General features: G+C 43.4%; 1 protein-coding gene across 1 annotated transcript in view; it reads left to right on the plus strand.

The window, feature by feature from the left end:
• The window catches only part of lars2 (leucyl-tRNA synthetase 2, mitochondrial), a 96425-nt gene that overhangs the window by 33716 nt on the left and 49478 nt on the right, over positions 1-13231 (plus strand). The window contains exons 6-9 of the mRNA XM_078539616.1: positions 1262-1351; positions 2369-2512; positions 7549-7656; positions 8864-9023. Coding sequence (XP_078395742.1) covers positions 1262-1351; positions 2369-2512; positions 7549-7656; positions 8864-9023 — 502 coding nt within the window. The remainder of the gene's footprint in view (positions 1-1261; positions 1352-2368; positions 2513-7548; positions 7657-8863; positions 9024-13231) is intronic.

The following is a 13231-nucleotide window of genomic DNA, read 5'->3' on the forward strand; positions in this document are numbered from 1 at the left end:
TTGGAGGGTGGTTGTGGGGGGGTGGTATTTCAAAGCCAGCAGATGAGACATTTCCCTCAATTTGAAGAACTCAATCAAACTTGGTAAAATAGGGAGAATAGTAGCCGACTCCATGAGGGAATAGACTGGTGAATTGGGCAGACACATGGCAGATGCAGTGTAATGCAGCAAAGCGCAAAGTAGGAAGGAAGAATGAGGAAAGACAATATGAACTGGTGCTATTTTAAAGGGCGTGCGAGAACAGAGATACAGGTACTAGGCTCAGGACTGGACATGTGCCGGATGTGGGAATGCTCCTGAATTTGGTTGGGGGGTGGTCGGGAGGTGAGGTGGAGAATAGGATAACTTAAAGCCGGCCTGATTTCTCTGCCGAGCTGCACCCAGTCGAGACGGGGAAGGGATGAGGGGTGGGCCAGGCCAGACTCTGCCTTTAGTCCCAAACCCAAAGGGCAGGGAGATCAGCGCACCATGACCCGGACATGACGGACAGCAATGACCCTGATGGGGATTGTAGTTTTCAGGGCAGGACCCGGTTTTCGGGTCCTTCTGGATTTTGGTGTGCTGGATAAGGTGTCCAGTACCTGCAAATTTGGCTTTGTAGAGGCATAGAGTACAAACGCAATGAGTTAGCTAGTTGGTTAGTCCTCAACTAGACTAATGCGTTTAATTCCAGGGCACCACACTTTAGGAAGGATGTCAACGCCTTGGAGAAGGTACTGAGGGCATTTGCCAGATTTATATCAGGGATGAGGAATTTCAGTTAATGGAGACACCAGAGAAGCTGGGATTGTTCTCCTCTATAGCAGAGGAGGAGGTTAAGGAAAGCTTGAAAAAGGGTGTTCGAAATTAGGAAGGGTTTTAATGGAGTAGAGAGGGTAGGACTGTTTAACTGGTGGGGTTGGGGTGGGGTGGGTGGTGGTCAGTAACCAGAGGATACAGATTTAAGATAATTGGTGAGAAGAAGCTGCGGGGGGGATGCAAAAAATTCTTTTACAACGCAAGTAGTTATGATCTGCAATGCACTGCCTGCAAGGGATTCAACAGTAACATTCAAAAGGAGTTGGGCACAAACTTAAAAAGGAAAAGAATTTGCAGGGCTAGGCAGAAAGAGTGGGAATAATCGGTAGGTCTTTCAAGAGCCACAAGCCTCATTGGTCAACCTCCTGCTATGCTGGCCAATGATTTTATCATGATTGACACGTGCATTAAATAGTTTAATAGGCAAAATTTGCTTCATTCTGCTCTTCCTTTTCCCCTACAGGAGGTGACCACCTGTCAGCCTGATTACTATAAGTGGACCCAATTCCTCTTCCTCAAGTTGCATACGGCCGGCATGGCATACCAAAAGGAAGTGAGTTGCAATCAAAGTGTTGAGAGTTTTGAAAACGTGGGAATAGCAGGGAGAATTATACGGTGATCTGTCTCGAGATGCAAACGGTATGCAGCACAAGATGGTCAAGCTAACAGTGGCCTTGAATTCATTCGACCTGTGTGTCTTATTTCTTTTAATAGTATGTAGCATGGGCTTCATTGTGGTGCTCCTGTTCAGCCTGGGGTTATTTGATGTGTTGCTAGTGACTTAGCGCAGGTAATTCTGTGTGTCGGTGCGTGGCGCTATCTGCATTAATGGGTTATGATGTTGCATTCAGCTTTACCCCAAAATAATTTGAAGGCTATGGCAGACAGAAGTAACATAGCCCATGTACAATATACGAGAAAGATGAGAATCCTATGTCTGCACCTGGGTGATGTTCTAAGTGACGAATGCAATGCTCAAGAAGGCTGCAAATGATATTCAAATCTTGACGTGGGATTTGTGCCTTGGAATCAGCCCCATGCAGCTTTTATTTTAATAGGTTGCACTATAGAATTAATTAGCAACATTTTGTTCCATTTTTGCCTTGCTGTTTTTACAGGGAGGAATTAGTGACTCACTACCTTTTTGTAGAGGATGTTACCCGTACAGTTAACACTTGTTGAAGGAATACAGGTTGATTTAACTTTCAGGCTATCTCTGTAAATGGTGTTTCTCTGATCAGACTTGCCTTGTGGTCTTTGCGAACTAGGGCTGACTTCAGTAAAGCAGGTAGAAAAAAATTAAGGAAAGCTAGTCATGTTTCAGAGAGACAGTGTTTGAGAGAATCCCAGGTTACGCTGCCCGTCACGTCTTTTGTTCTCACCTTCTTGAACCTTCTCCTAAGGAAGCAATCCACTTCCACTTAGCAGCCGATGTCCCGGGAATTCGCCGTGGATGAAAGTTTCTGGTTGGCTGGCTACAGTGCGCTGGTTCCAAATGAGTTCTTTAACCTTCTCATCCCATGTTATTTAAACAGTATTGGGCTATAACGTATTTCCCATTGCTCTCTAGGGACTGGTGAACTGGGACCCAGTGGATCAGACAGTGCTGGCAGATGAGCAAGTGGATGAGAATGGCCGTTCCTGGCGTTCTGGGGCTAAAGTTGAACAGCGGTACCTCAAGCAGTGGTTTATTAAGACGACAAACTATGCAAAGGTGAGCAGTCATTAAGGTGTGCAAGCAGAAATGAAGATCAGGAACTCTAACCCAACAGTACACCAAGTATTCAACGTTGTCGACCTCTAGAGTAACACCTTTCACCTAAGTCAATGCAAGCGATTTTCTTAATTAAGAAATGCTTCCCATAATCTGCACAAAAGTCGATAATTGGGTAAGATTTTGTCATGTGAGTTGTGCAAATTCAACTTGTATTAATTCATCTGAATAAGAGTTGGGCTATATGCCGGAATTGAGGTTCAGTAGTAACATGTACAGAACACCTGCACTAAATAACTGGTTTTGGCTGTTGAGAGTCTTTTTATTGCTACTTTTCCAGTGTCAGCCATGACTCAGTGGGCAGTGCGCTCACCTCTAGTCAGAAGGTTGTGGGTCCAAGTCCCACTTCAAGTACTTGAACAGAAAGTCTAGGCTGATGCTCAAGTGCAACACTGAGGGGGTGCTGCTGTATTGGCGGTGCAACTTTCGAATGAGACGTTAAGCCGGGACCCTGACTGCCCTTTTGAGTTAGGCATAAGAGACCCTGTGGTGCTATTCAAGGAAGAGCAGGGGTACCGTCCCAGGGGTATCCTGGCTAATATTTATCCCTCGGCGCCTTTAGAAACAGATTATCTGGTCGTTAGCACATTGCTGTTTGTGGGAATTTGTCTGAGCCCAAATTGGCTGCTGTATTTCCTACGTCACAATGGTGGCACCATTTCAAAAAGATATATTCGAATGAAATAAATGCTTTGGGATGTCCTGTGGCTATGAAAGCCGCTTTACAAATCCAAATCTTTCTCTATAATCTGTTGATGAGGATCAGTCGGGCCGAGGATAATTAACCTCAAACTATTCCCCAGTTACTTTTAATTTGAAGCTAGTTTGTGAAATATGTGACATTTGTTTTTGGGCTGTGGGGAAAGGACACTTTGTTTTTGTCAATATTCAGTTCATGAAGGTGATGTACAGCTATTGAAATCATTCAAGTGAAGAGCAGCAAACTGCAAATGCTGGTGACCTGAAACAAAAATAGAAAATGCTGCAAATAAACTGATAGAAAAGACAGGTTGACCTTTCAAGCCGAACCTTCAGAAGTGATAATTGAAAGATATACCAGGTATCAACAGAATCTGATCTAAAGCCAGAGGTAAGGTAATGAGTGGATAGCCCCAATCACAGAGGGAAAAACTAACAGTTGAATAATCCACTGTTGGTTTGAAAAATAACCAGGAGATTATTCGGTGAGATCACCTCAGTCCAGAAGAGGTGAAAGAAAGAGGGTAGAAAGAAGGAAGACAACAAACCAATGTGTGGGGAGGAATACGACCCTGTGCGTGCAGATGTGAAATGAAAGTTAAAATGCTGGAAACACCGCATGAGCATTCGTTCTACAAGGAGTGATAAACAGGCTAGCACCCAGTAAACCAACCTGCATCGCTCCCAGGACCTGGACATGCCCACCCAGCATCACGTGCAATAAGGCAAATGGGAATATAGCCAAAGTCAGAAGTTACTAAAGCCAGTATTCGGCTTCGAGGATTGCAAACTGCCCAAAAGATGAGTTAACTTTGCCTGTAGCCTGTGTGAACCTTGACTGGGACAATGCAACAGGCCAAAGACAAAGAGGCCAGAGTTGGGAATGTGAAGTAGGGGTAAAGTAGCGAATTTGTACGAGAAGACAGGATAGCATTTGCAAAAACATAACTCAGGAATTCAGCGAAGCTACCACCTAAATCTCCTGAGGTAGAGGACACTGCACTGTAAACACTATTGCAGTAATACTAGACTGAAGGCACAAATGCTGTTTTTCTGATCATATACCACATGTAAACCTGATGTTATGCATTTTCAATGCTGGATTTGTAAGCTATAATTAAAGTAATATATGGAACATTAGAATTACAAATGAAGGGACTTTTTTTTGAAATACTGTGTTGGTTTTCGACAGGCACAGTATCAGCTTTTAGTGGGTGATGAGCAATTTAGCAACACAAGTTGACAGCTGCTTGGAGTGTAGCTTTGTATGATAATTACTGCACCCATGCTCCCAGTGCTCAAACTGGTACTGATGGATGTCGATGAATTGGTTTAATTTCAATTGTAATCGGCCTCTAAATGTGTGACTGGACTACCTACTTCAAGGGGTACTGCATTGTTAAATTAAATGTTGTAATTAATTGAGTGTGTGCTGAAGACTGAGAATTGGGGGCTCTGCACGCAGTCCCCCCCCCCATATCATGCTGTATTGCTTGAACAACACCACTTTCAATTCGTGCTACTGAGGGAAAGGAAACTATAATTACAGTCACTGCATAAAGTTGCGATTAGTAAGGCAATTTTTATGTGCTGTTACTGGATTTTTTTTTAAAGTAACACAGATACCCAGTTGCTGTAGATGTTACATGATGGTAAACACTTGAATTACAATACAAATTGACAACTGCAAAGAAACTCCTGTGCTCCAAAGGGATTGGAAACCTTCAGGCTTCACTTCTGATCAATCTGATGTCTGCCAAGTTACGATTAATCTTAATTGAGAGTCTTCCCAGGTCTTCTGAAGAGTTCAGGAAACCACAGAGATTGTGGCTTCATAAGAGACATCTGTGTGTTTATTCTGGCCCCATCGAAATCCTTTCCTCTCTCGCACTTTCTATCCCCTTTTGGTCATTTGCTGCTGTTACCGCTCATTCAATCTCTGGGTCAGAGTCAGATGTTTACTTTGCTGTTCTAGAATCGTCTAGGGTGGGGGTGGGTGGAAGGGGTTTGGGGGGGAGATGAGATTCCCATTAAGGTGAGTTTAGCAGCCTACCAAATTCTAAGTGTTTTCATGCATGGATGGGAGTTTTACACTTATACTCTTAATGCCTCTTGGTTGCTTGAAGAACAATGGCAGGGAAGGAGGGAGGTAATTTGCCATGACATCGTTAGTCTGTTTATGAATTCTAACTTTTCATCTTTAACATGGCAAGTGTTTTATCAGCTTTTAATAAGAGTCCCTGTAGCGTTGCAAAGCATACTGGATGGTTAGGTGCCCATAACCAGAATTCATCTGGAAGAATGCAAGTAAAAATTCCCACTCTGTTGACGGTATTACTCCAGCCATCAGTGGTGATGCCATTTTTCCAGGTTGAGACGTGTTTTGCTTTTAGTTTTTGATATTTTTGCAGCCTTTAAGGGTGTCTTGTGATGGATAGCTGGATCAGGAAATCTGTATTGCTGGATGACCTGCTTTGATAGACTAGGCAGAATCTATGGAGAGTTGTGGGGCGTAATGGCATTGTGGTACTATCACTGGACGAATAACCCAGAGGCCCAGGCCCAAGGCGGCTGGTGGAATTTAAATTCAATTAATAAATCTGGAATATAAAGCTTGTCTCAGTAATGGTGACCATAAAACTATCATTGTCGTAAAAAAACCATCTGGTTCACAAATCCTTCAGGGAAGGAAATCTGCCATCCTCACCTGGCCTGGCCTACATGTGACTCTAGACCCACAGCAATGTGGTGGACTCTTAACGGCCCCTCTGAATTGGCCTAACAAGCCGCTCAATTTAAGGGCAACAAATTATGGACTTGCCAGTGACGCCCACATCCCATGAAAGAATTGGGAAAAAAAAAACAAAGTTAATGTCTCTGGTCAATGACCTTTCATTGAGGTTTTTGATGAAAGACCATTACTCTGCAGATCTGGCTCCATCTATGGAGAGAGGAACAGAGTTAACATTTCAGAGTATTTTCCAGCATTTTCCAGTTTCTTTAATTTCAGATTGGTTGGTATTTTAAACTAATGAGGGTTGAAGTTTTTATTTCTGAATTCAGCAAAGATCAAATAATGGCTTTTTAGAGTCTTGGCTAAGGTTGCACAGTAGCACAGTTCTGCTAAATTGGCTTGAATGCTTGGTTTTACTACACTTCTTTCTTACAATAGGAGTATTATTATTGGATGTTGGTTCCAAGTTAAGTTTAACCGTCAGCCATCTCTAAGATCAACCTGGTCAAATGATCATATGTAACCTGTTTCTGCGAATACCGAAAAGATCATTATGCTATGTCTTTTTTTTTTATTCATTCATGGGATGTGGGCTTCGCTGGCTGGTCCAGCATTTATTGCCCAGCCCTAGTTGCCCTTGACAAGGTGGTGGTGAGCTGCCTTCTTGAACCGCTGCAGTCCATGTGGTGTAGGTACTTGATGTATGCTTTCAATAATTGACATTTTGAGTAACGTTTATTGTGAAATCTGAACATGCCCGGCTGTCAAAAGGCTTATTTTATTACGCACTAGAGGTTTGACATTTAACTGAAGTGCCTGGAACAAGCCAGTTAAAATTTGGCCCTCGGGCAATTTGCTGAGCGAGTCAATACTTTACCGACTCACGCGTTCTTTAGCATCGTTCTGTAATGACCTCAGTGGCTGTGGTAAACACACCATTAATTTTAATGGGGGAATGGAGGTGTGACACGTTCTTGGTGCAGAGGCGGTGAGAAGCCCAATATGTTGCGACGCTGTGTACACAACAGCATAAGCCACTCGCGCCAGAATTTCCTGGAATTTCTGCAGTGCAATAATAACACACGCCATTGATGCACCATCACTATGGTATAAGCTTTCTGCAAATTCAGGCCCCCATGGTCTTTATCGAATAAATACATTCAGGTTTATCCGCATGCTCGTTTTAACAGTCCTGTAACTGGTTGGCCTCTAAAAGAAATTGGATAGGGGAGTTGAAATATTTTAACTGGCTTGATTCAGGTTCTGGCCATTTTTGGATTCTCTTTGCTGGCTTCGAAAACAGATTAAGCAATTTGATTTGATTTGTGCGTGTGTCGGTTGCTGGTTCCTGGCTAGTTGCAATTTCTGCTTGCTTATTGACAATTGACCAAGCAAACCAGCATAGTTACTTATCTAGTCATTCATTCTGAGCATCCTGCCTATGGTGTACACGTTTAATGGGTGATTGCTGGATTGAAGACTTGAAGAATTGTGTCGATGTGCGTGTTTTAACCTCCGATTTTACACTATTTATGTTTTGCAGTCCTTACTGGATGCCCTGGAAGATCTTCCTGATTGGTATGGTGTCAAAGAAATGCAAGCAAACTGGATTGGATCTTGCACTGGATGTTACTTTGACTTTGAGCTGAAGGTACAAGTTTTAGGGGATTCAGACCTCACTTCCAACACTTGCCAGCCTGAAGCTTTCTGCCCAATGGATAAAAAAAAATCACAGATTGCAAAGTGCAAATGTTAAAAACCTCAGCCTTGGAACTTAATGCGGTTTGCACAAAATGCTACTGCTATTTTTGTTTTTTTGTTGTTGAACTAGAAGGCAGGAATGATTTAGGTTTGAGGGACACAAGGAGGTGGATGTGCACTCCCTTGTCAGTGATCGAGATCATGTGAATCAAGAAGCCTTCAGATGACAGTAGTTTGAGGGAGTGGTCATGGATATAGGCAAGTGAGTTTATACGGAGGCGAGATTTGAGAAGACAGCTGGTGGTGAGCTGAGATGGCAAGGGGAGAAGTGGTGGAGATTGAAATAGCAGAGAATGAGAAGTCACTCAGTGCGGTGGGGTGGGGGCTGAGGGAGGATTTTTCAGGGAGAAATTCAGTAGGTAGGGCCCAGGAGGCCGGTGGATGATGGCTAAGGAGGTGAGAGGATTGGAATACGCTGAGGTGCCCAAAGGAGGAGGAGGTGTCACGGGAGTATGGTAGGGATCATATGATTTGCTGATAGACATGTTGCCACTGTGGTAGTTTAGTCGGAATGGCTGGTGGAAAGTGTCGCCAGGTAGAGAACCTTCAGTAAAGAGCAAGGTATCCCCACCTGTGAACTTAATGACTCTTATAAAGCGCAGGCGACTTCAGGGCATTCTCTCCTTGCTTAGTTGACTTTTCTTTGTTTTTAAAGATTTCAGCCCATGCATGGAAATGTAAACTAATGAAATTAAAATTTGTTGTTAAAAGTGTAAACTGTGGTGGTTTTGTTTAAAATTTCCCTCACCTCCACATTTTATCAATCCGTGCAAAAAAAAACTTATTTTATACCTTTAAAATACAGCCCTAACTGCACTGTATCTCTGTCCCATGCCAAACCCTCTCAGATAATGTTGTAGCATGAGTGGGCAATTGTCATGTGTCAATCTGTGCATTAATCTCCTTTAAAGTACCTTTGCTTTCTTGCCTGTTAATAAGACAGCTGGAAAAAAACTGGTCAGTCACCTATCTGGCCTGCTCCCTTCACAACCCTCTCCCAGTGCACACAAGTGTTTGCTTACATCATCTGTAGCCAGCAACTGTGAAATTCTAGTTGTTGTATTATTCAAACAATGTGAACAGCCATTCTACCCTAGGTAAATGGAAAACACGTTGGCGAAAAGCTCCCTGCATATGCCTCCAGCCCAGATGCGGTTTATGGTGCATCCCACCTTTCTATCCTACCCAGCCACAGATTGCTGCGTAGCAATGGTCACCTGCAACACATTCTTCAAAAGTGCTTTGTACCTGACGTAGGTAAGAAAATGTGGAAAATTTCCAACAGAAAACAAAAACAATTATTTTCTATATAAAAATAATATATATAAATATATATATTAAATATAATATATATAATGTGTGTGTATGTATAATATATATATTTATATTTGCTTGTGTGTATATATTATGTATATACGTGTGTGTGTGTGTGTGTCCGTGGCAAAGTGGTAAACTTTGGATGAAAATCGGACCAGGTTTAGATGTAATGCCATCCATGCTTGATGCTAACAGAGGGATTGGTTGCTTTGGCCAAGTCTCTGAACCGGTGTCCCAGGAGCTGTATCCTAGAGTACCATAGTTTTTATTGCAGGTGGCGGAGGGCCAAGCTTCAGTGAACAAGTTACACCTTAAGGTCTATAGGTCATAAAAACATTTGGAGCATGCGAGTGACGTGTGAATTTTTTTTTGTAGTTCTTGGCCTCTGTTGAATTCGGGAACTGGTATAAACCTATTGCTGAAGAAGGTTTCCTTTTCTTTATCTGGTATCTGTATCCTCTTTCTGTTGTTCAGGGAGATGTTAAATGTATTCCATTTCCCATAACTGCTAAACTGGTACGGAGACAATGAGCAGAGGAAGAACACCAGTTAGGTTATACACCTGTTTCTTTTGGCACACTTCTGTCCAAATGCACTGACTAATTCTATGTTAAATGCTTTTGGAGTAGTGTCTCCCAAGAAATGTACTCGTTTTAGCATAAGCTCTTCTCCCTAACCTCGGAGTGACATAATATATCCTTTTCCTAAAGCACTTTCCGTTGTGGTCTTTGAGTTTTTTGATCTTAATAAATGCTAAATTGGGTGTGGGGTGGTGTACTGCTGTGAACCCACTTCCACCAGGAACTGTTTGTAAGCTTGAACAAAAGCAAAAATGCCTGGAAAAACTCAGCAGGTCTGACAGCATCCGCGGAGAGGAACACAGTTGAGTGTGTGTGTGTGTGTGTGCGTGTGCGTGTGCGTGTGCGTGTGCGTGTGCGTGTGCGTGTGCGTGTGCGTGTGCGTGTGCGTGTGCGTGGTGGACGGCAGGACAGGTAGAGCTGGATAGGGGGCCAGTGATTGGTGGAGGCGAAGAGGAGATTGGCAAAGATGTCATAGACAGAAGGACAAAGGGGTGTTGACGGTGGTGATAAGCTGCGCCTTTGAGCTTGGGGACAACCTGTCAAATGGACAGGAGAAACCACCTTGTATGGGCTCGTCTCCGAGGCAAAAGGCCAATTTGTCAACCCACTGTCCCACCCCGCTCGCCCGAAATGAGACTTTAGATTGGCTCGCACCTTGTTTACGGATCGCAGGGGCTTTTGATATCTTTAGGATAGGTTCCATTTTGCTTCCACTGTAAATTAATTTTAACTTTTAAGGAAAGGTAACAGTGGCTTTCAGTGTAGAAATGATGTATTGCTTTAATCTTATATGGTCGAAAGCGAAATTGTTCCCATATTACATCCCCTCATTTCCCCAGCTAAACCTGTGCAAAACCAGTAATGCAAAGGCTTACAGCCCAGAGGACTAGACATGTTTACTATTCTCATTTAATTTGTTCTCATTTGTGTGTTAAATAGAGCATGCTGTGGGAGACAGGAAAATGGCATTTCTTTGCACTGTTCTGTTAAGGCACCTACTTTCCTTTTCCCATATGCTCCATATTTTTCACTTCTCCCTCCTCCCCTGGAGGTGTTTTTTCCCATGCTGTGTTCAAACCTTCCTATACCTCATCCAGGTAGCCATTATTCATAAATAAAAATAGAAAGTGCTGCAAAAAAAACTCCGCGGCCCTGGCAGCACCTGTGGAGAGAGAAACAGAGTTAATGTTTTGAGTACAATGTGACTCTTCTTCGGGAACTCGGGTTTATTCCCCTGTGTGTGCCCTGATGGTTAGAATTGGCTGGCTGATCCTGTCGACATGTGTGTGTGTTGTCCAGCAGAGCTTGCTGGATGGTGATCGGAGGTGGAGAACCAGGAGGAATTTCTCCCTCATTCTCCTCAGGGCAACCGTAGAAGTGCTGCCACCACCAGCTGGCTGAGTTAGATATGCTTCACTTGGGTTTGAGGTGATGAGACCCTAAGCACAGATGGCAGATCCTTCAAATAGAGCCACTTCTTTGCTGGCTTAAGGTTATCTTATCTCCTCCTCTTCTCCCGTTTATCAGTCCACCCCTCACCAAACACTGGGATGTTTGACCAAAGGGGACCGGCAAACCACCACAAGTGCCATCCTCACCCAGCGGCTGAAAATCATATGGTGATGATTTCCCAAACAAAAGCAAAAACACCTGGAAAAACTCAGCAAGTCTGGCAGCATCTGCGGAGAGGAACACAGTTAACGTTTCGAATCGGACTCGAAACGTTAACTGTGTTCCTCTCCGCAGATGCTGCCAGACTTGCTGAGTTTTTCCAGGTATTTTTGTTTTTGTTCTGGATTTCCAGCATCTGCAGTTTTTTTGCTTTTTATCTTGGTGATGATTTCCCACCTAGTTTTCCCCCCGACTCTCAGCTTGTACCTCCGGCAGCTAAGCTCGTGGAATGGGTCGAAACCTCTGTGGAACTTTTCTCACTTGGCAGCAGCACCATTGCGATCTTTTCAATTTGCAATCTTGTGGTGTGGCATGAGTTATTAATGGGACCTTGTGAGACTTGCAGGCACAAAGTGGATTGCAGTTTTCCGATGACGGGGCTGTTTTTCCTTTTTATGTTTATTGCTAAAGCTGGTTTTATTTGCTCCCTGTGTTTGTTTTTTTTCTCCACTCGTCCTTATCTGTACAGGGCAGGCGGTCACAAATCATGTCGGCGAGAAGTTGATATGTTATGTGAAGGTATATAATAACAGGTGACTGGCCCTACTGGACATTCTGTGGTAACAATACAGAAAAATATATCTGGTGGTGCCTCTACACGATCATTCCATTGTTCTCTGTTAATTATATCCTCAATTTGGTGACGTTACTTGGAGTTGAGTCCATATTTACCTGGATGTACTGTAGAAATGGTGTTAATACAAGAACCTACGCATCGCCCACTGGGGAGTCTTGGGAACAAGGACATGTTTGGCATGTGATGGTGTTTGGGCAGGAAATTCCAGTTGCAGCAGTTTTCCTGCAATGAGATTTAATTTCCAAAAAAATGTTTATTTTTTAGTACAGAACTAGAGGAAATCGTTGTCATACGACCTTGTCTCCATCAGGAAGTGCCTGCAAATAGGAATGTCCTTCCTTCTGTCGCCAGAAGGCACAGTGCTGATGGTGTGATTATTATTATTCCCCCCCCCCCCCCCCCCCCCCCACCACCCCTTGTGACCCAGTTGAGTTTTGTTCATTTTCCAAAGGACCAGCAACAATATTCAGACTGAGAAAAGCAATTTTTTTTTTTCCCCTCCAAACTCTCCCCTTTTGGTCCTGTTGCCTTTTAAAGGTCCTCCTGTTGTGATCGAGTTATTTTGAGCGCTCTCTCTGCGTTTCTGTGAATTGCCGTTGGTTCACACGGAAATAGCCTGTCAAAACACTTGCCGGTCGGGAAAATGTAACTTGTCCGTAAATACTCTCAGTGGAACTCTCTTTCTCGTGCTGTGATCCTGTAAAACACCTTGTCCCCACGCACAAACAAGCTAAACTGCTGATATTTCTCACCCTCTTCACTCTCCTCGCCAACTACCTGATTTATAGTTTGGTCCGTTTTCTTTGCATTGGATTGTAGGATTTTTTTAAAACTCTTATTTGATGGACCTGATTCCTTTCTCTGCTTTGCCTGAGAAACTAGTAGCTTTTCTTAAAGATATAGAAAAGAACTGTGTTGCCCAATCATCACAGCCACTGTGATGGACTAAGTCGAGTTGGGTTGTATGATTTTTTTGCCAACGATTTGTCATATTTCTGCCCTTTTTTTGCCCCCCAAAAGCCACTAGTGTTATCTGTGGCTATACTTGATGTGCTATAAGCACGAATGAGCTAATGGTTACCTGCTGCTGCTAATAGTCCAAGTCATGATGTTTCCTTTAGAAATACAAACAAGGGCCTTATGGAAAAAGAAAATTTCAGTGATTAAATGTGTATATGGTGTGCTGCCATGGTACACAGACTGGATAGGCTTCAGCTTCAATGTTGAGCCTTGCTGAAGTTACCAATCCCGCCCGAGGCTGCAGTCGGTGCTCCTGCAGTAGGAGTGGGAAACACTCAGCAGTATTTGCACTACTGCTT

The sequence above is a fragment of the Cetorhinus maximus genome, chromosome 3, assembly GCF_964194155.1.
Source record: "Cetorhinus maximus chromosome 3, sCetMax3.hap1.1, whole genome shotgun sequence".
Lineage (NCBI taxonomy): Eukaryota > Metazoa > Chordata > Chondrichthyes > Lamniformes > Cetorhinidae > Cetorhinus > Cetorhinus maximus.